The 22,336-nt window shown below is 38.0% G+C and overlaps 6 protein-coding genes across 10 annotated transcripts; 4 read left to right on the top strand and 2 right to left on the bottom strand.

Moving 5' to 3' along the window:
• Positions 1-546: 546 nt before the first annotated feature.
• On the top strand, positions 547-1,735 carry LOC111442059. The gene is made up of 4 exons (XM_023079354.1): positions 547-812; positions 886-1,212; positions 1,298-1,545; positions 1,581-1,735. Exons 1-3 carry the CDS (start codon positions 746-748, stop codon positions 1,450-1,452), a joined length of 549 nt encoding a protein of 182 aa, XP_022935122.1. The 5' UTR covers positions 547-745; the 3' UTR covers positions 1,453-1,545; positions 1,581-1,735.
• Positions 1,736-4,434: 2,699 nt separating this feature from the next.
• On the top strand, positions 4,435-6,759 carry LOC111447072. The gene is made up of 2 exons (XM_023086062.1): positions 4,435-5,505; positions 6,254-6,759. The coding sequence occupies exons 1-2, from the start codon at positions 5,045-5,047 to the stop codon at positions 6,489-6,491; spliced, it is 699 nt and encodes a 232-aa protein (XP_022941830.1). The 5' UTR covers positions 4,435-5,044; the 3' UTR covers positions 6,492-6,759.
• Positions 6,760-7,622: 863 nt separating this feature from the next.
• On the bottom strand, positions 7,623-11,850 carry LOC111447052 (phosphatidylinositol:ceramide inositolphosphotransferase 1-like). 2 transcript variants are annotated; one of them, XM_023086037.1, is made up of 13 exons: positions 11,608-11,850; positions 11,224-11,301; positions 11,017-11,106; positions 10,024-10,110; positions 9,846-9,914; positions 9,417-9,497; positions 9,237-9,308; positions 8,988-9,048; positions 8,758-8,857; positions 8,544-8,639; positions 8,432-8,478; positions 8,221-8,342; positions 7,623-8,122 (listed from the first exon to the last, which is right to left on the bottom strand). In XM_023086037.1, exons 2-13 carry the CDS (start codon positions 11,254-11,256, stop codon positions 8,051-8,053), a joined length of 930 nt encoding a protein of 309 aa, XP_022941805.1. In that variant the 5' UTR covers positions 11,257-11,301; positions 11,608-11,850; the 3' UTR covers positions 7,623-8,050. The 2 variants fall into 2 exon arrangements, with proteins under 2 accessions (XP_022941805.1, XP_022941796.1); XM_023086028.1 differs by having other exon boundaries at positions 11,760-11,848.
• Positions 11,851-13,255: 1,405 nt separating this feature from the next.
• LOC111447066 lies at positions 13,256-14,683 on the top strand. The gene is made up of 3 exons (XM_023086047.1): positions 13,256-13,416; positions 13,644-13,830; positions 14,033-14,683. Exons 1-3 carry the CDS (start codon positions 13,363-13,365, stop codon positions 14,593-14,595), a joined length of 804 nt encoding a protein of 267 aa, XP_022941815.1. The 5' UTR covers positions 13,256-13,362; the 3' UTR covers positions 14,596-14,683.
• Positions 14,684-14,732: 49 nt separating this feature from the next.
• Positions 14,733-19,115, bottom strand: LOC111447006. Of its 4 annotated transcripts, none has more exons than XM_023085977.1 (4): positions 18,945-19,115; positions 18,700-18,797; positions 15,312-17,955; positions 14,733-15,226 (listed from the first exon to the last, which is right to left on the bottom strand). In XM_023085977.1, exons 3-4 carry the CDS (start codon positions 17,940-17,942, stop codon positions 14,942-14,944), a joined length of 2,916 nt encoding a protein of 971 aa, XP_022941745.1. In that variant the 5' UTR covers positions 17,943-17,955; positions 18,700-18,797; positions 18,945-19,115; the 3' UTR covers positions 14,733-14,941. The 4 variants fall into 4 exon arrangements, with proteins under 4 accessions (XP_022941745.1, XP_022941730.1, XP_022941737.1 ...); XM_023085962.1 differs by having other exon boundaries at positions 15,312-17,962; positions 18,945-19,110; XM_023085969.1 differs by lacking the exons at positions 18,700-18,797; positions 18,945-19,115 and adding an exon at positions 18,091-18,609 and having other exon boundaries at positions 15,312-17,962.
• A 1,759-nt stretch (positions 19,116-20,874) lies between these two features.
• LOC111447079 (18.1 kDa class I heat shock protein-like) lies at positions 20,875-21,704 on the top strand. The gene is made up of 2 exons (XM_023086073.1): positions 20,875-21,605; positions 21,638-21,704. Exon 1 carries the CDS (start codon positions 20,949-20,951, stop codon positions 21,540-21,542), a length of 594 nt encoding a protein of 197 aa, XP_022941841.1. The 5' UTR covers positions 20,875-20,948; the 3' UTR covers positions 21,543-21,605; positions 21,638-21,704.
• The last annotated feature ends 632 nt before the right edge of the window (positions 21,705-22,336 follow it).

The following is a 22,336-nucleotide window of genomic DNA, read 5'->3' as shown; positions in this document are numbered from 1 at the left end:
TATTTGAAAATAAATGAATAAATATCTTTAAAATGGAAGTCAAACTAAACCTCTCACCACTTGTATAGAAAGTATCATATTATTGTGGAGGTTCGTATCTGCGCAGGAAATGCCCAAAGCTAATGACAGGGAACAGTGAAGCTTCATAAGGTTTTTCTGTCCAGGTGCAGGTAGTCCACATCTTTATAGACATGTCTATTTTATCGAGTCTCTCTCAGAGACAGTGCCCAGATCGTTACGTTTTTCGTGCGGGTCGAAACTTACCCGACAAGAAATTTGAGTACGTTAGGATCATTATAGTTACACCCGCTTTTTAACTCTTTGTTAATTGTGTTTTGGATGGGAAGAAAAGAATATGAAACTGAAATCCCACACACAAGATGCTTGTTGAATAGGAAAGGAAAGAGGTGGCGACTTGGTACATACCCAAAATACACGGCTCTGTTAGGCGTCAACCAACAAAATTGAGTTCCAAAACGTGTCCTTTTAATCTAGGCTTAGAGTGCATCAGCTGCAGCCGAAGCTCCGTTGAGAAGCCGGCAAGGGTGTCTGAATTGGGTCTCTATTTATAGGCTTTATATTGTTGGATTGCAAGAACAAGAGCCTCAATCTCTCCCCTTTTCTCTCAACTTCTCTTCATATATTACTCCACAAACACCTCTTCCATCTCTAATCCACCACCAATTTCCTCTCGTTTCTTTCAATTCCTCGCCCCATTTTCTTCTTACCCATAAAACAGCTTCCCATGGCTATCTCCAACAAATTGCCTTGCCTTCTCTTCCTCTCCTCCCTTTTCGTCTCTGCCGCGCTTGGTACGTAGCCATCTAACCCACTTTGTATATGGGTTTGGTTTGGTTTGGTTTGACGATGTTTGTTGTGGTGCAGGGGAGCTTGTTTGCGAGGAATTGTCGGTGGATGTGTGCGCATTTTCAATTGCTTCATCGGGGAAGAGATGTTTGTTGGAGACGGCAGAGACGAAAGATGGGAAGATTGAATATCAATGCAGAACGTCTGAGGTGATAGTGGAATGGATGGCGGAGTTCATAGAGACGGATATATGCATCAAGGCTTGTGGGGTGGATCGGAACTCGGTCGGAATTGCCTCCGATGCACTCCTCGAGCCACACTTCACGGCCAAGCTTTGCTCCCCTGCCTGCTACCAGAAATGCCCCAACATTGTTGACCTTTACTTCAACATGGCCGCAGGAGAGGGTAACCCATAACCCAAAATTCCCAATCTCTTAACTTCACAACGAAATTCCCAATCTAATTGCCTATTCAATTCATGTCATTGCAGGAGTGTTCTTGCCCGACCTTTGCATCAAACAACGCACAAACCCCCATCGTGCCATGGCAGAGCTGCTGAGCTCTGGTGCTGCTGCTGGCGGTCCAGTGTCATCGGTGAATACCCCTGGATTCTTCCCCACAGCTGATGCCCCAGCTCCGATGTGAAGACGACGTTGATTTAGATTTATTGTTTGGTTGGTGATTGATTGATTGATTGTATCTTCATTGTGATTTTCGTACAACAGCTGAGAGGAAATAAATAGAAAATAGTAATGAATGGCTGTGAGGAAAAGGATGGGTGATTTTCTTTGGATTTCACATTTACTTTCCATACCATTATCTTGTATACCTCTTTTTCCTTTGTTCTGCTTTTCAATATTCCCACACACACACACTTAGTTTTACTCTATATCTCTCCTTACTTAATAAAAGCATTATTATTACCTTATTGTCTTCTTCTTCACCAAATACCCGCCCAAACACACCGTTAGCACCTATTGTTGTATGTCTACTAGTAAGACGTTTCCACACACTTCGATCTAAAAAACCAACCAGTCAAGATATGTTACATTGGTCACATCCTCAAACACATAGTCCAATAATGAAGTCCATTGTTAGCTCAAAAGTGAAGTCCACTGTTAGCTCAAAAGTGACTCAAGTTTGAAGGCTTGAGGGCTCCATAGGTCTCAGAAAAGGTTATATGGTGTACCTTGTTTGGGAGGATAATTGTTGAGGATTATTGGGAGATGAATCCCTAATTAAGGGGAAGATCATGAGTTTACAAGTAAATCAATAGAGTCATTTCGTGGAAATCAAAAGTTAAGTAACGAGCGTTTATATTCAAGGTGGACAATGTATATAACATTTATTAAAGTATTTAATTACGTTGTCGAGGAACATTATTCCTAACAAAAACAAATATGTCATTTATTAAAGTATTTAAACTACATTAAAAAATGATTTTCAAGAATTTATTTCTCGTCAAACAAGTTAAAAAGCTGTATTTTGTAGAAAATAATCGGTCGTTCTTTATTGATTCTGTATTAATGGTCAAGGTCAACTACATTTTTAAGAGTTTGACCAAATCAAAGTCCACATGTCTGAATTTTTGACCGGTTCCCAATTGATTCAACTTGCGCGTTATATAATTGAGCTTATGGAATTGGGCCGGGCCCATACAATCTACAAGTTGCAGAATTGGGCCATCATATGGGCTTAGTTAAATTGGGTAGGCCCAATGCAAAATAAAGGAACCAGGACTTCATAGGTGATATAATAATTTCCATCTAAAATGAGAAAACCCCACACTATATTAAAATAATTAGTCAGCCAACAAAATAATAATAATTATTATTATTATTATTATTTCGTTATTGAAGATTAGGTTAGCGACAAATTATGTAAAAGCATCACATAATAATTATTTGATCTTGAAAAAATTATTAAATGTACTTGTCTTATTAATAAATTTTCGAAATATGTGAAATATATTTATATTAATTTTAAAAAATGAGAAAAAAATAATTTGGTTATTAGTGGGGTCCACAGTGGGTCAACTTCTTTGTTCTACAACAATTGACAACCTAATATGCAATAAGAATAGAATAATCGCTCCTTATTCCAAGGGAAAAGGGTGAAAATAATTAATAATTAATAAATAAATTAATTAATAAAATTGTCTAGACGTCGCGTGCACACGACGTTTGAAAATGTGGACCACCTTTGTTTTGGGCCCTGCGGAATAAGCGGCCCACCTAATTCTATAATTACTATTTTTCTCCTTAAATTCCAAATTTTCTATTTGGTTTTTAATTTAAATTTTAAATTATATTTTGTCATTATTAAAATTTTAATAATAACGTAGATCTCAAAATTTTAATTTAATTTCTAATTAATCCCTAAAAATAAAATAATAGTTTAAAAATGAATTGTTATCCAACAATATTCTTCTATCTGCTTACCACTCATATTTTTCTTTACGAGCACGGAGTGAGTCAAGCCAATTTAAGATCGAGTCACCTACGACGAGGCAATGTATACTCAAACGCTATTATGGAAAGAAGATTTTAGAAAATAGGGGCAGAGAAATTTTGAGAATCGAGTTTACAAGCAAGATTGAGAGAAAGATTGGAAACAATGTTATATGACTACAAGCAAAAGGCAACACAACGACTTAAATAACATATAAATTTTCGAGTATGAAGAATTTGGCAACTAATCGCATCTTTATATAGTACATTTTGAGGTGGTAGACCTAGACGTCATACAAAATTTAGATGGGAGGAGTTGACAACGGGTCATCTATACATCATGAAAGCAGTAAAGGAAAACGATAAAGTGACACAAAACAAGGGTTTTGGCATGTAATGGACTTGCAGCCATGGACAACATGTCATAGACAAGCATGACCGTGACACACAACATTCCCATATAGTACATTTTGAGGCGATTTATGTATGGCAAACCTAGACGTCGTACAAAATTTATATGGGAGGAGTTGATAACTGGTCACCTATACATCATGAAAGCAGTAAAGGGAAACGATAGAGTGATACAAGACAAGGGTTTTGATATGTAAAGAACGTGCAGCCATGGGTAATACGTGTTAGACAAGAATGATCGTGACACACAACATTCAATGGAAGGGATTTTGAATGATATGGGTAGTAGGTTGTGGGATACTCAAACATTCCTCATGCAATAATAGTGTAGGGTTGTTCACACTTTAGACAAAATGTGAATCATAAGTTTTCGACTCCATATTTCTGTGATTGCGACACGTGGGAGAGACCCAGTCAATGATTTGATGAATGGAATCAGATAAAGAGAAGAAAAAGGAAAAAGAAAGGGTTTTGGTGAGGCCGCAAAGCAGAGAAGAATAGCCCTCGGCTTTGCCTTTGCCTTTGGCTTTGCCTTTGCCTTTGGCTTCGCCTTTGTCTTCGGGTTGGGTTACAAAATTAAATAAATAATAACACACAGCCTTTTTTTTTACTTTCCACATCGAACTTGCAGCTTCCTCGTTAAGTTATCATCCATTTTCTCAACTTTAATCATTAATATCTCTTTCCACATTAAAATTTGTAACAATTCAACAAAATTTTATAAATATAATGATTTAATCTTTGAATTTATAAATTTTAATGAAATGGGTGAGTTTGTCACTCTCTAATCCATCGCCCACCATGAACATGTTTGATGAACATGAAAGCATTTGCATAACTAAGAACATAGATTCGAGTGTAATGTAATGTAATGTAGCTAAGCTATCAGATCTTCCAGAAACTTTTTCTTTTTCTTTTTCTTTTTCTTTTTTAATTTTTTCAATTTTTGTTGTCCCCCCCACCCCCACCTCTTTTCTTTTTCATCTCTGTAATTTCCTCTGAATTCTCTGCGCACCCATTGCACGTTTCTGTTCTTCTTTCCTTACTTCCGTTCAAGCGCCCAACATTAGCTCAGACCACTGTCTGCCGGACCATTGTTTCCGCCCAACAACGTTATTGTTTTATTCCAACAGAACCATGAATTCCTTTCTAACTTCCTCTTCGTTCTTTAAAGCGCTCCCAATTCTATATTGCGAGCTTTAATTAATGGAGTTGAAGGGTTGTTACCAAATCCAATACCCACTTCTTTAAACCCCCAATTTCTTCGTGAATATTGGAGGAATTCATTGGAGCCCTCGAGTGTTTTAGTTCTCTGATATGTGCGTGGGGTTTAGTAGAAGTGATTGTGTGAGAGTTTTAGCTTGTGGGTTACGAAAATGGCGCCTCCACAAGTTTCCCAGTCCGACATTGATTTGGAGCAAGGGGATCATCGGCGGTCTGTTAGTGGTAGTGAGTTGAGCGCCGATTGTAGCGTTTATTTCTCTGACGCCGATGAGGGTTCGTGTTATTCCCAGTTTTATTCCACTAACGGTGGTTCTTACGATGAGTATAGGTTTGCTTTCGTTTCTCAGCCGGGGGTTGGGGTGGTTGTTTCGGATTCTCGGCGGCTTTCATCGGCTTCGGATCGTTCCGTCGAGGTTGAAAATGAGAATGGGATTACTGAAATTAAGGTGCATTTAGGTAAGGTTGAGAGGGATTGCAGGATTTGTCATCTGGGTTTGGAGAGTAATAGCCAAGAATCTGGAATCCCAATCGAATTGGGTTGTTCTTGCAAGGATGATCTGGCTGCGGCTCACAAGCATTGTGCTGAAACCTGGTTCAAAATCAAAGGCAATAAGTGAGTTACATCCCTGTTTCTATAAGCAAGTTTTGACGTTTTTTTGCCATGAATTCTGATCATTCTTCACTCATGCTATGTCATGTCATGCTTCATACTTCTTTGAGTTCATGTTTTCAGATTATGTTCTTGCTGCTGTTCTTGTGATAAGCATCTTCTGTGATATTCTGGTGAATTTGGTACTTAAACCTTACCATTTTGATGCTTACTTAGAGGGAAAGCTTAGAGACACAAAAGGAAATAAGAGTAAAACATAAGAAAGACGTTTACTTATCTCCAAGCAAGTTACACTGATTATTCCTTCTTCCTTCTCCCTTTTCTGATGCCTTAGGAATCTCTGTGAGCTCTTTCAGATCCTTACTCTCATGAGCTAATATCAAAAGATATGCATTTAGGGAAAGAGGAATAAGTGTCAGCGAGGACACCGGGTCTCCAAGGAGGGTGGATTGTGAGATCCACACAAGGGTCTAGTAGACACGTTTTAAAAACCTTGAGGGAAAGTTCAAAGAGGATAATATCTACTAGTGGTGAGTTTGGGTTCTTACACAGATGAACATAAACAACGATTGTTGAAGGTGAATTGGGGGACTTGATGGTTTGGCATTTGCTGTCTTTATGATAGGTTTACACCTTGTGATTGTTGTGTGATCGTTCTTTACTTTCTGTTTGATGCTCGAAAATGGACCGAGGCATTTGCATTGTTCCTTTGGCTACTTTGTTTATTCATAATCTTCTTAAATCTTATTAGGACGTGTGAGATTTGTCATTCCGTTGCACGAAACATTCTGGGACCAAATGAAGTTGAGTCAACAGAGCAGTCTAATGAATCCAACAACGCCTCCTCAACGACTGCAGTTGCTGCATCGATCCCGTCATCAGATACCCCAAGCTTCTGGCGTGGCCATCGGTTTCTGAACTTTCTACTTGCTTGTATGGTTTTTGCATTTGTTATATCTTGGCTCTTTCACTTCAACGTGCCCTCATAAACGCACCCCGTAAAGCGAGTAGTATCGAAACAGAGGGGAAATCCAGATCAAGGAACTTGCAGAATTTGCTGCTGCAAACGACCCTCCAGAGTGTCCATAAGTTCATATAGAATATCATCCTATACACATGTACCATTCCCAACATTCCCCACAAAAGTTATTTCACTGCACTTCATTCAATTCCAAGTTATAGAGAAATTTGGTGTAGTCAATCAAGAACATCCTTGATGATTGATTATGAGTATTTCAATGAGCATCATCTTTCTTTGTACTTGTTTCTTCTGCTACTGATATCTTGTTAAAGTATTTAGTTTTTGAGCGTTGATTATGGCTCTGTGCTTTCTCAAGGGCTCATTTTTACACATCCAACATGGATGAAGAGAGCAATAAATGTTGTGGAATTTAAGAGGTTCTTGTTCATGTTCTTAAATGAAGAACAGATGTTATTGTTGTGGACCAAAATAAAAACATGTATCATTGTGTCGGGGAAGAAGATGGGACCTTCCTGCTGTCAAGTACAAACAAGAATCTGTCAGTAAAACTCGTCAAAATAAGCCGCGAAGGGCAGGCAGCCCTTTTATTGCAACTTCGATAGCTACAAATCTGTGCAACTAAAGTGGCTTTATTTGCGACTTCTTTGTTGACACTGTTCTTGTTCAAACAAACAGATGTTTCTTTCAAACTTCCCTCCACCATCTTCGTAGAGTTTAAGATTCTTAATTCGAAATAGACCGGGATGCATTCACATTTTTCTTCTTAAAAGACACGTTCTTGCTCTTAAATTCAGCAAATAGACGAGCAAGAACTTCTTTCAATATGACCTTGTGTTCGTATGGAATAGTCGAATGGAGGTACGAATATCACTAGCTAGGGAGAGGCAAGTTCCTTGTGATCAAGATCAAGATGAACATATATATAATTCTGAAACTGATAAGGACCCAGATAGAATCTTTTGCAGAGATGGACATTTACACAGGCGGCTTTCAAGTGAAATATCATTGAAAATGACTTTTGAAGGTCTGGTCTATGTACACAACTTTTGGATGAGAATCTAATGGAGCAAGAAGATGAAGAAGCAATGAGCTAAACCAACATGACAGAGACCGAGACAGAGACACAGACACAGACACATTAGTTGACCTGGGAAATTCTCATTTCATGTGTGCTCCCCATATGACAGTTCACAACAAGGGAAGTGAAAAATTCAAAAGAATCTAAACCAATGAACTACGTTAGGCGACATTAATGCCTTGATCAAACTAAGAGAAGAGATGAGGATCATGTTCCTCTAACTTCCTGCCTAAATGAATGCCAAATTCAAACGGCAATTTCCAGAAACAATAAACAAAGGGAATGGTAAGAAAGTGAATCTAAGAACTGCATTTCCCAATAAGATAAGATAGGATACATAATAGATTACCAGTCTTGGGAAAAGGAGCGAACCACACGCAAGGAAAGCCATTAGTCTACATTGTAACAAATAAACAACAATCCTCTCCACAAGCAGCAGCAGCAGCAGCAGCAGCAGCAGCTGTGTTGTTGTTGGTGCTAGGCCCCATTTATGGTGTGGTATTAACATGGACAGCGTTCCCATCTTCAGGAATCTTGCCATTTACTTGAGTCCTCTGCCTCTGAACAAGGAACAATGCACATGTTAGATGCAGTCAGATAAAGAAGAGTGGTTTTAGAATCCCAACTCCAAAAGAGAAAACAACTATTCATCATATACCCTATCAGTGGGGTCTACAGAGTTCCCATTCAACAGCTTGTGACTCTCATCTCGGCTCTTCGCATCTCTCTCTTTGGTGCTCAATGGTAACAATGCTGCCCCATTTGTTCGATCAGGCAACTCTGCCACAGAAAACCTTGATACATGAGATTTAACTTTCTACAGATGCTTCATCAGGACATCGATAACTCAACGATAAACAAAAACTAACCTGGCAGATTCTTGTCGACGAAAAATACCACCAAATTAACAGTATACCTACAGAGAAGTGACCGGTTTGTGATAAAGAAAGTAAGATCTGAACAAGAACAAATCAGTCTTACCATGCAACCACAACGTCGACGGTGTAATGTTTGCGAGATGCTATAATCAACAAACTCTGAATCACAGCAAACAACCATGCCAAATGCTTTATAAACCTGTAGTAAGGAACAAAATTAATTGGTCTGCATGCAACATTACAAGCTATGCATGGGCGCAATATACTGATTCACATTCCAACCAAGACTGAAGGGTATTAACCATGGATAAATATACCTTTGTGTGCCATATTTCTGATAACTCCGCACAAAAACAAGAGTGAAGATCATGTGTGATGAAAAAATCAAATCACCACAGCCATATAGTACTCCCCTAACTGCATTGAACCCGAAAAGTCTTTACTCGTAAAAATGTTCAGATTCGAAGGGAAGACAAAAAGGCAGAATATGAACACTATTGACCATGAAGCAAAAGTTTGATGTGCAATAGACTATGGAGATGCTTACAATTCATCAAAAGAACTTCATAGGCATTATCAGGAGGAGGCAATGTGGCAAGTCTTGAACCCTGTATAATGCAGCCAGAGTCGGTTGATTATCCCGTTCAAACAATCATTGAACAAATTTAAGAGTAAAGATTTAGGAATTATCCCTCATAGAAAGGAAAGTGAACAACACAGAAGAACAAAGAACAATTAGTATGTGACTTGCAAAGGAAACCAAACCATATAGAACACACTTTTTCAAGACAAATACCTCACGACAATGATAGTTTGGACCAGGCAGCTGTGTGGAATAGAATGTTAAGATACGAAGAATTTGACAAGCCTGATGAAAACAGATTCAACCAGCATTAGGGGATGCAAAAATTTGTAATGTTTTTAAAGTAAGATAACCAAACAACACATTGGGTATGATAAATAAATGAATACTCACAACTAAAAATGCTAGAACCCTGCACCATAAAAGAACTGTATACACCTTTTTGCTCTTGAGAATAAAAGGGTGGAAAGACCACTGCAATTATTTTATTACAAAGATTCTATTAGTACAAAATCTCTGATGAAACCCTTAGCTCAGAGTGATGAGTATATTAACTTGTTCAAGACATCGTACTTAATCGAAGACGAACAAGAAAGGCCTATCCATCACTAACAGAAGTAGGGAAATAAACAATGCTAAAACAATGCATCAGAATTTCCTTTCTGCAAATGGAGTATTTGGACTGGAAAATTGATTCCAAACTCCATTGGTAAGAGACTTGAATTTCCAAGGACATTCATCACAATTGCTCAGCAAAGAGAGAAGGATTATGCAATGTTAGCAGTAGAAACTAAATAAGAATATAAAGAACATATCACTTACCGCAACAAAGGATAAAAATATGAATGTGAAAAGAGTCTCACTGAGGTAAGCTTTGTCTTGTCCTAACTCCTACATATCAAAACTCATGTACTTAAACAATAGTAAATAAGAATGATAATAGTAGTAGAAGAAAATAAGGATGGGAAAAGGTTTAGGGATGAGAAAGATCAATACTGACAGGGAGAAGGAAGAACCCGACATCCTGAAGAATTGGACCTGGCCGATGTATGTAATGAACGCCATGAGCAGCAACTCCATGTATGTACTGATGAGAAGAAAGAAGCAGAAAGATTACATAAATGAGAAGACAACAATGATAAAAATCATATCACTGAGATGACCAAGTATTAAGATCCTAGAATTAGAATAATGTATCGGTCTTGTCACAATCGCACTTTTCTTGGCAGCGGAGTGTGGATTGTGTCGCCTACGGCTGGACAACGTATACTCAAGCCTCTAGCCCCGTTTGAGAAGGAGGTTTTAGAAAACGGGGTTTGAAAGTAAAATGAGAGAAGATTTAAAAGCAACATTACATAACTATAAGTAAAAGGCAACACAACGGCTTAAACCAGTTAGCTATTTATTACAATTCTGAACCATGGACAAAGCATCAGCTAATTCTACCTCCAAACATAAAAAGAAATATACCAAATACCATAGAACTTTGGATGTTCCACAAAACAACTAGAATTATGCATAAAAGGCAACCACATATTTCAGTCATTGATTAAAAAAAGGTTCTATTTGCAAAAGAAAAATAAAGTTCAGTTGTCACCTCTGCTTTGGATTTACTCGATGTATATCAGATGGGAAACTTTATTCAACTTTAAAAAATGAGACAAGTTACGTGTTCAAACATCACCGGTTCCAATGCTCGGTTGCATGAGAAACAAATCATGTAGATACATCAAAGCATTAAATCAATTCGAATTAAAAAGGAAAGGGGTGGGTAAACCAAGCCAATATCTCCAAAAACTCGCATCCATATAAAGGATCTGGTCTTCTCCTAATTCTTTTAATGTTGATCTTAGCGAATAAGCCTTCCATGGGGAAGGAGATGAGTGGGCGAGGGCCCACAAACAAGGTGAACAACAATTTTCAAAGGAGAAGAATAAAAAGTAAAATGGCTTTATTACGAAGATTATTCATAGAAATGGATGGAAACGAATACCTGAAAGATAAGCCCACCAAGAAGGTACTTCCAATTCTCAATCAGAAGGCTGATCTCCGTACTAATCTCTGCGCAGAATCTTTTCCATAGCTTCTCACCAGGAAGAACAACGCATGAAAAAGATGAACATAGCATTTAGAAAGCAAGAACAGAGGTAGAGAGATTCATAAATTTGTATTAAGAAAACCAACCAACCAACCAACCAACCTTCGATGCTTCGCGACCAATGTAAAGATTCATCTTGAATGCGCGTAACAACCACTTCCATATTACTTCAAAGCCAAACTATGAAGAACAACATCGCGCACTTCAATATGTTGCCAATAATCCGTAAAACCAATCTCAACCCAGGAAAAGAAATCCCTCAAAAAATGAAATCAGACCCCCAAATTCAAACAAAATTACGGTCAAAATGGGGAAAAATCAAACCCAAATGCCGCCTCGGGAAAACCCAGATTCAAAAAGAAGATCCAGTTCAAACTGAAGCACCCCAGTCCGCAATTGCAATGGAGAATCAAAGGGGAAGCGATCAAAGAGAAATTAACCAACAACACAACACGAGGAAAAAAGAGAATCGAAAACGAAAGAGACCCTTTGGATTGTTAGTATCTGTAAGTGTTGCAGAGGGATTGTTTCTCTGGAAGATGCTGAGAAATTGATCGAAGAAGAAGAGGGTAAAGGGAAAGGCTGCTCTGTTACTACAAGAACAAAGAATATGAAAGATTTGCCGTTTTGGGTCTGACCTCTTCCACTACTTCCATTTCTCCGCTGAACAAAATTAAATAACCCACGATCTGGGGGATCCCTCAAATTTAAAACCCAAATTTAGGGGCACTTCTACAATTCTTCTTTAATTTATTTCTTAAAAAAAAAAAAAACCCTAAATAATTATCATCATCAATAATCAAAATGGAAGCATATATTATATTCTCCCACAAAGTTCTGTCTTTTGAGAAAAGGGAGAACTTAATTGCTTTTGGTGGCACATTCAACGTGACACTATTATCTTCATCCCCCCTAAGTTTGGGGTTACATAATAATGAATTATTCCCAAATTTCTATTCATTTTTCCCAAATTATCAAACATATTTTGATTAAATATGTTGCTTGACTTGCAATAAAGTATCAATTTTTCATGATATCCCTAATGTCGCATTAAATTAACTATGCTTCATGGTTCATTATGACGTCTAAATTACAAGAGATTTAAACGCATTAATGAAATTGGATGGAAAATGAAGGTTTGAAAGTTGGAGCCCACGAAAGCTTCAGCCAGCGTGGAGATGGGATTATATCATGGGCCCATGTTTCTTTTTACTTAATAAACAAATAAATACGTTTTCAAATATATATTTTTTTTTAAAGACTAAAATTTAAATATTAAATGAAGGAAAAAAAAAATGTAAAAAGATTTCATTTAATGGGTGGCTTTTTGTAAGTAGGCAGAAGCCCCATAATTGTGTAGGGTGGGTGAGGTGAGCTGAAGGGGCGAACAAGAATCACAGCCACAAAATCAAAACCTAAACCAATTAAAACAGGATTTAATTTTTGGTAAGTTTTGGTTCGACCCGATATTGGGTCAGATACCACGTCCGCTTAAGAGAAGAACGAAACATTTCTTATTAACGATATATAAATCTCTCCTTAGTAGATGCATTTTAAAACCTTGAAGCTAACATCAATATATAACGAGTTAAAACGGACAATATCTACTAACGATAGGACGCTGACACCAAAGGAGGTGAAATGTGAGATCGCACGTCACCTCATGTTTTTATAAAAGTGTGGAAACCTTTCTTTAAAACATTCTTATAAGAGTTCATGGCACATAGCTCGGTGCCTGGCTCTAATATCATTTTGAAATTATTTTTTTATGCACATCGCTCGGTGTGTATTATTTTCTTGCGACAATGATCATGCTTTTTAGAATTTTGCAAGTAGCATTAAGTGATAATGTTTTTTATGCACATAAATGTCATTTTCGTAAACAACAATATGAGCTTTTTAAATTTTATTTTCAAATTTCAAATTCTTCTTTTAACAATTATCTCATGTAGCTTCCCTCCATTGGGACGGTTACGAGCCCAAGAAAAGGCCCACCAGATGATATTGGGCCCAACTAATTGAATATCAGAAAGCCCAGGTTCTAATTTATGGGCCTATTCCAATTGAGCCCATCTTTTCTTTTCTCAAGTTTCCTAAACTGCCCTCATCAGCACCATCAAAGGTCCAGTCCAGATCCATTCCACTTCCTCTACAGCTCCTGAACTCATTTTATCTTCGTTGCTGACTCTCGGACCCTGAAACGTGATCTCTTTCGTGATTCTCAGCTGTTAAGAACCTTGTATGCTGCAGGTTCCCTCGAGCATGGCGCTCCATACATCTAGTTTGTGCTGCAATGTGAGTACTGCTTCGCTTCTTTGATCTAATATGAATTTATTTTGTTCTTCTCTTTCTACTCTTCATCATTGATGTTATTTCAAGTGCATTAGCTTTATCTTCTGTAATTGATTTATATGTGTTCTTCATTGTAAAGAATATTCTCTCGGTTTAATTTTTATTTTATAAGCGTTATCTGGATCTGGATGTCAATTTTGAAATAGTTCGGTGATGTTGTGATTTTCTAGGGTTATGTTACCTTTATTAGCAATCGGAAGAGCGTGCGTTGTTCCCAGAGTTGTGAGGTTTTTTATCATGTTCCTTCAGCTCTCCCTAAGCAATATGATATTGGCTTGGTTAAAGCATCTATCGGAGGCTACGGATTTGTTTCTCCTTCTATTCCTCGTTGTTTGGGTTCAACAATTGGAAATTTCAGTAAGTTTCATCGAATTTTTTCCATTTCCATGAGCTCTGATCTACTGCGTTTGTGAAATATGCATTTTCGAGCTAGTGCAATGTATCTCTGATATAAGAATGGATAGACTTATACAGATATACAAAGAATTTTGTATAATTGAACTTTGAATCTTGCTCCAATTTCGTCAGTAAATCAGCATTTTGGTAATATCTAGCGCAGGGCCCTGTAAACAATCTAGTAGGATGCTATCATTTCGACCTTGTCAACTGAAAGCCGAGAATTCGAGCGGTGAAAGCATTACACTCGATGCAGAAGCCTTGAAGCAGGACCTGCAAAATGCCATTGCAGATGAAGACTACGCCAGAGCTGCAGAGATCAGAGATACCTTGAAAGCTCTTCAAGAGGACAGCAAAGCTTCAGTATTTGCAGCCAATGCTAAGTTCTACGAATCGTTTCGGAACGGGGATCTTGCAGCAATGCAAACTCTTTGGGCACGAGGAGACAGCGTCTGCTGCGTGCACCCAGGCATGAGGGGGATATCGGGATACGACAACGTTATAACCAGTTGGGAGTATGTATGGGCAAATTATGAGTTCCCACTGGAGATTCAGCTCAAGGATGTTGAAGTTCATGCTAGAGGGGATGTTGGATATGTTACATGTGTGGAATTGGTGAAGACGAAAGGTAGCAGTTGGGGGGGACAGTTTGTTACCAACGTGTTTGAGAGAATTAACGGTCAATGGTTCATCTGTATTCACCATGCCTCACCTATAGATTTGTAATATAGAAACATTCAAATGCTTGAAGAAGATTCATGTCTCAGTTCGCGTTGTCATTGCGCTTGCCATAATTTTAAATCGACCGACCAATCCAGACTATATGTTAAGAAACTAAACTTGTAATTTAGGGAAGGAAAAAGTTGTGTAACAATGTCTAATATCTCCACTCTATATATGCTCAGATGTTATTTTCTTTATACAAGGATGGTAGCGCAAAATTACTTGGTCGCTTGTCCAAGGCACTACAGACTATTCAAAATGGAGGATGAACGGTAAAGAAGGGACAATATTCAGCTCCACTGCAAAGGAAGAATCTTCAGTTGCTTGGTAGTAACAAAGAGCAGACTAGTTATACCCTTCCAACGGGAGAGAGAGGCGGGTTTGAGGCATATCTAATGCTAGCAAGCTGTTTTTCACGGACTGTGTCAATTCCAGTAGAATTGGGAAACTTCATCATTTTTTCCTCAGGTGCAAACTTGCTTGCTTCTGAGGGATCTTCTGGTTTCTGCCCATTTAAAACTGCAACACAGATGAAAAATGCCTGTAACATAGAGATCGATGAATCGAAACGAACTTCAAAGAACCCTCCCTTTAAGGGTGTCATACTGAACACGGGTTTATCTTCTTCGTCTCCCTGAAACAAAATGGACAGCCAGGATATTAATTGATGAAAACGATGAAAGTCAATAAAGTGTTCATAATCAATTCTTAAGTTTTACCTGCACATGAAGTTCGAGGCATTTGGTGATCGGACACGCCTTGGATGTAATTAGTTTGTCTGGAATGGAAAGTATACGCAGTTTGCAGCCAACGTCCCAACCACCACAGTCACAAACTCCACCAGATCTCCATCTATTGATCAATGGCGAAGGCTCTCCGCTGCTTGGTGATCCATGAACAGCACCCGGAAGTATTATTACAGCATTATCCTCAGACAAAGACTTCATGCAGCTCTCTATCAGAACGTTACCACTTTGTCGCCCATCATGTTTCGAGTTTTCGGTAGGAATCTTTAGAACAATGGCTGCAAGTTCTCTGTTTTTCACTATGATTGCTGATTCACGATCTCCCGGTCTCATCTCAACACCAAACAGTACAGATTCTCTTATTATATATTTACCATTGTTGTGTTCAGTCGATTTACAATCAGAATTCACTTTCATCTGCCCAATGACATTGTAGGCATAGCCATAACTTCTATCTCTATGCCCTGGTCGTATCCAACCACCGGTCTTTCTTTTTATTTCATTAACTAGGTAGAATGTATAGTTCTGCCCTGATTCATTCTTCCCAGACGGGGTTAAATCTTTAGCAGTGGCTGCAAGAATATTTCTGTTGTTATCCACCAATAATTTAAACAAGGGAAAACCATTCTTCATCGTAAACTGTAAGAGGGCTTGCATTGGGGACTCATTATGCTTCTTTTGGTGAGTGCTGCCAAGACCAGTTGGCCAAAGGCTTACTGAGTTGACGTTTCCTTCAATAGGATGGTGAGAATTTGAGGATTTATGCTTCAGTATTGGCTCTATCAGTCTTCTTAAAGGGCTAGACCTAGTTCTGTTATGTCCATTTACCTTCTTTCTATCTGAATTGTCTGAGCAACCAGCATTTTCAGAAATCACTGGACCAGATTTTGGAATAGTGTGCGCGGAACTTAACTGTGGTACCGTCGAGCTCTCCTTAAAACTGAAACTTCTCCCCATCCGTCCTAAGCTGAAGCTCAAACGTCGAATTGGTGAAGGATGCCTACCTTTTCTAGCTCCTGAATCAGGGGTTTTATCATCCGATCTCTCAAGAGTATCAACAAGGTCGTCGGAAAGGTTAGGCTTAATAACTGGGGACCCCTTTTCTATTCTTTTACCTCCAGGACTTAAACTTGGCTTCTGATTTGAGTAAGGGGGAACTTGGGATGAAGAACATGAAAGTTCTGCACTAGTATCACAGACCATAGAATCTTGCATTCTGCCCCTCATGGGTTCAACGTCAGCTAAAGAAGGCAACGGACATGAGTATGGAATGTCTGAACCACATTCAGACGAGAGAATATCCTCTGGAGAAAATATCTCTGAATAAGTACACGAATTCACATCTGTCATGTTCTCATCAAATGATGTTCTGGAATTGAAGGGCAGAAATCGTTCGTCTAAATCCTTTGGCTTCGGTTTAAGTAGGGGATTGACATCTTGCTGGTAATTGAAATAATTGTAAGGGAGATCAGCATCTGTGCACTTCTTCCCCTCCCTCTTCTTTGTTCCATAATTTTCAGCATTAATATGATCCTTCGAAGCAAGTGATATGTCATAACTCGATTTTGATGGCATCTCTCCTCTTCCTAAAACCATTTTCTCATTTGCTTCTTTTCTCTGGATATTTGTCTCAACGGGCTTCTCAATACTATTGTTCATCAAACCAGATGATGTCTCAAAAGTCGATTTTGATGGTCTCTCTCCTATTCCTAAAGCCATCCTCTCGTCTGATTTTTTCTGGATATTTGTTCCAATGGGCTTCTCTTTCCTATGATTTGTTTTGCCACCCAAAACATGTGTACTTTTAGGACAAGGTGACACTCCTGAATGTCTTATGGGAGAGGAAAAATCCACCATTTCTGAACTCATCTTCCGATCAGAACGCTTTGTCCTTTCTCTTTCATACACCATGTTTGAATCATTTCCCCCCGATGAGGATGATGTACAAGTCCTTTGTATTCTTTGCCCCCCCTTGATTGAACTCTTTGAAACACTATCAAAATCTAGGGAACGACTGGCATTCCGGACAGAGGTGACACAATGAGAACGCTCCTCCTTAAGTGATGGGATCAAACCAGACCGAAGTGAAAAGTGTGATTTATCTGATCTTTCACTGTGAGTTACACGAGGGAAAGTAGGCAGTCCAGTCGTCTGTTTTAATGATAAATTACTCCCACTGCACACTGCATCATCTTTACCTTTGGTTGGACAACGCGTCTGTTTGTGTTTCCAATTCTCGAGTCGCGTCCAATCTAGAACCCCAACATTCAAAGCCTTCCCTTGGAGATTTTCACCTCTCTCTGCACGAAGGAGATAACCTGGCAGGTTCGACATATGCCTAACAAGCTCGTCTTCTCCAATTGAACTCCCTTCAACGCTCTTGCCCTGCCAGTACATAGAAGATTTTTCCCGAGCAATGTTGGTTCCCTTCGTTGACACAAAATATAAATCGGTACGTGGTCGAACAGAACCTTTCATCTTTAACTGCTCTTGTCCTGTTGGACATGGACACCGTTTTGATTGGGGCAACACGGCCACCTCCTTCCCAATCCTTGAGCTATGTCGATGGCTTGAACTCCTTCCGAGCTCCAAGCTGGATCCCATACTACAGCAAGCACTGAAAACTAGTACATTATTAAACGATGTCAGAAAGACCAGGATGATCAACCGTGCCTTACTAACTTACAATTTCAGCTGCAAAACCAAATGGCACTAGTAGTTCTAAATTTAGTTATTTCAAAATGATTATTACCGTGAACATCCACAGTTCCCAAGTTATTTTATATTTATTTATCAGAAACAGCATCCTCGCATACCTAACTCTCTCATCTACCTATAGATAATCAAACAAAAAATTGGTCATATTTTCCCCTAGTTCACCCCTTATATTACCACATTGAGCAATCTTTTAAGATTTAAACAAAAATAGAGCACATGAATTGAAGTCAAAACAGGAAAGTTCACAGATCTAAAGATTTCCCCAACTCTTACACAAACTACTGATTCCAAGCAACGTCTAGCAGCTTCAGAAATCGAAGTAAACAAAAATCTACATGACGAAAAGGAAAAGAAAAAAGAGAAAAGAGAGAGGGAGAGAGAGGACTGCAGTTTCTTCCAGATAAAGACAAAAAACCTGAAATAATTTACATAGTCAGTGAGCAAACATTGCTATTTGTAGAGAAATAAGAGAAATGGCGAATGTCACTATTATCAATCAACCTCAAGCCAAAACCAACCCGCAAAAGAAAGCAAAACATTCCAATCCTTCAGCCTGCAATTCCTCCCCAACCAAACAAAACAGATCTCAACGAAAAAGAAAGCAGAATCAAATGTAGCATGGCGAAAAGAGTAAGAAACATACCTACAGAAATCCAGGAAAATGCAGGCTCATAAGAGGTATATGGAATAGGATCACGCGAAACTCATCGATCCCGATGAAGATCCGAAGCGTGATTACGACTGAACGTTAAACAGAGAAAGAAGATAAAAATAAAAAGAAAGAATAAAAATCTGGTAATATGCTGTGGATTCTAAGCAAAGCAAGGAATTACAGCAGCAGTGAAGAAAGAAAGATAAAGAGAGAAACTGAAGCGGCATTGAACTTACCATTCTTCTCGGTTTCCGTCCGTTTCCTCTGCTCGATGCCGGAGAAGAGAGAAGAAGAAAAAGTCAGCAATGGCAGAGACAAAAACAAATACAGATAATCAGAATTAAAAAGTCTCCATCTCTGGACTCTGATAGTGAGAGAGAGAGAGAGTGAGAGAGAAGAAGTTTCAGAGTGGAAGAAAGAGAGAGAGAGAGAGAGAGAGAGAAACGAAACGCACCGTTTCCCTTTTATTTCATCCATCAAACGGTGGAAAAGGAAACCCGCTAGGCTACAAGTTCACCCACTATCGCCGGTCACACTCATTCAGGGATCAGTGGGACCCATTACACGACTTATTTCTTTATCACGAATCCCTAAGCCCAATGGGCCCTACTGGTGACGTCAGCAGCTCTCTGCTTTGTGGACTAAACATTTGTTCTTTTCTTCTTCTTCTTCTTCTTTTTTATTTATTTATTTATTTTAAATTAAATTATAATTATGATCTTAACCTGTCCCACTAAGATATAATTAGCATGCAATTTAATTAAGGAAATTGAAATTAGCACGCGATTTGTCTGTAATATTTAAAAGGACATTTTCCAAAAATAAAAAAAATAAAAAAAAAAATAAAAAAAAAATCCAAAGGCCTCAGTAAGAACAAGAGGGAAAAAAGCGGTCAAACGGCCGAGCACTTGTCTTTCAATACCGCTCTTTAAGCAACAAAATCTCTTTTAATTATTAAAGTTTATTCCTTCCTCCCCTCCCCACCACTTTTTCAATCTCTTATCTTAAATTTAATTATGTAATAATCTTTTATAAATCGTATTTATTTAAGACTATATAATATATATGTTAAAAAAGCTGTTCCCATAGTAATTAAATAAATACGTTTTTTTAATTAATAATTGATTGAAGTAATTAAAGAGCATGGATTTCGGTTAATACGCTCCAAATTTGACATTATTGTCAAATTAAAAAATATAAAATTATTGAGAAATTTTAAATGTATTTCCCTCGTTTCCCGAGAATCTTTCACTATTTCCTTCTTTGTCCTTTGCCAGTTCGATTTATTCTCCCTATTTTTTGCACTTTCACACTTTCACTCTTTGCCCTTTTTGGTACAAATTTTGAAATATATGCCATTTATTTATTAATTATATAAAAAAATGCTTTTCAACTTTTTTCTTTTATTCCAAAAATATTTATTTTGGATTTTTTTTTTTTTAACAGCATTTATTTTAGTCTGAAAGTGGATACAATTGTTTGACTTTTAAATTCTGAAACTGTTTGGTTGGTTTAATTAGATTTTAATTCTCAATTAAGTTCTTAGCTGTAGTTAATTAGACCATAAAGATTTGTAATTAATTCTTATTAATTCATGAAAAATTAGTGAATGTCATTAATTTAATTAATTTAAATTTACTTTAAAAATTAAAAATTTGAGATTTAAGGGTAAACTAGGCACGAAATTCAGGAAAATGGGCCTTGACATAAACCTGGAAGATTCACAGCCCATCGGCCCAACGAAAACTATATGGCCAGGCCCATATGAATTTAAGAACCTGAACCATCTTCTGTAATTCTGAAGTTGAAGCAGAGCTCAACAGGAAAACAGAAATGATCGAACAAATCGAAGTTCTCTTATCAGAATTTCATTGCGTCAAATGTTCTTCCGATTCGGCGCCATTGGCGAAATTCTCTACCAACATATCTGGAATCCATTACAAGAGATCAACGCTGAAATGGAGTCCTGCAAGTCACCTTCGGAACAATATGAGAGAACAGATTCAGGAATTGACTTGATCGAGACATATTTAAAAGGAAAAATTCACAGAATAATCCAGGTTATTGCGACTTCCACCAACAATTGAATCAGTTCCGTTCCAGAAATCCGTACCTACTTTCCTGTAATCATCCTCCTCCTCCAACTATAAATTCAACGCCTAATCCGAATTTCACCTGGAAGCAAATCAGTAAGTGTTTCCACTACAAATTTCCTCCTATACTCAAGATTTGATCAGAAAATGTCGATTCGTTTCAACGACTTCTTCCCTACTGATCGCAAGGAACGCTACTACGTTGAGGATCGCCCCTCAGGCGGCAAGTCCGCTGAGGATTGGAAAGGGCGGTACTACGTCGAGGATCGACGCTCGTTCGACAAATTCCCCGAGGAACAGAAAGAACGCTACTACATCAAGGATCGCAATTCTTACGATCAATTCCACGAGAAAGACGCCCTCGCCGGTCCCTTCCGTACTTCCATGGCTTCTAATTCCTCCGCCATGAACGCTCAGGTTGATTTCAAGGAGACTGCCGATGCGCACGTGTTGAGGCTAGAGCTTCCTGGAATGAAAAAGCACGAAGTCAAACTGGAGATTGAAGACAATGGAGGCCTCTGTATCAGCACTGAAATTAGGGCTGAGAAAGAAGAGATAAGCGACATTTGGCGCCGTGTGGAACGAAGCAGCGGAAGATTCTACCGGCGTGTTGTTCTACCGGAGAGCGCCGACGTGGATAAGGTCAAAGCGGAAATGAATAACGGAATACTAACAGTTACAGTGCCCAAACACCATTTCAAGAAGCCGATCGCCCGAATCGTCCAAATCTCTGGCCATTAAAACCAACAAAAGTTTCAGTCCTACACTGCAACTGATAGAGATGAAGCCCTACTAAAATTTTAAATAATAACGCTTTTATTTTACAATCTGAAAATATAATTTAAAAGAAATAATGTTATTTACTACTATGTCCTCCTTTGTTTTACAGAGAAAGAAAATTAATGAAGGTTATATTTGTTAGAAAATCAATGGTGTGATATTATTGTCTACTTTCAGTATAATGGTTGTCCCAACACTACACCTCCTTTCTTTTTTAGTCCTTTGTTTGACATTTGAGGATTTGCCAATCTATTGAGGCATGACTCGATACCATGTTAGACGAACACGACTCTCCACAATTGTATGATATTGTCCACACTTTGAGTATAAGCTTTCGTGCTCTACTTTAGGCTTCCCCCAAAAGACTTCGTACCAATAGAGAGAGTATTCTTTGATTATAAACCCATTATCATTCCTTAAATTAATGGAGACTTTCATCATCCAACAATACTTATTTCTTTTCTGTTTGGAGTGATCTTTTATTGAATTAAAAAAACAATAATACTATTTTCAATTTAAAAAACACGCCTGATAAATTATATTATATTAAAGAAATCAAAATAATATTTATTTCATTTATTTATTTATTTTTATGACATTAAAAAATCAAAATAATATTTATTTATTTTTATGACATTAAAGATTAACAAAAAAGAGTGTGTGACATCTAAGATATGCTTTACGCTAGCCGCTGTTGTTTACCTCTGCAAAAAAAAAAAAAAAAAAAAAAAAAAAAAAAAAAAAAAAAAAAAAAA

The sequence above is a fragment of the Cucurbita moschata genome, unplaced genomic scaffold, assembly GCF_002738365.1.
Source record: "Cucurbita moschata cultivar Rifu unplaced genomic scaffold, Cmos_1.0 Cmo_Scf00001, whole genome shotgun sequence".
In the NCBI taxonomy this organism is placed as follows: domain Eukaryota; kingdom Viridiplantae; phylum Streptophyta; class Magnoliopsida; order Cucurbitales; family Cucurbitaceae; genus Cucurbita; species Cucurbita moschata.
The sequence above is the reverse complement of the archived record's forward strand: the minus strand, read 5'-3'. Positions and strand labels throughout refer to the sequence as shown.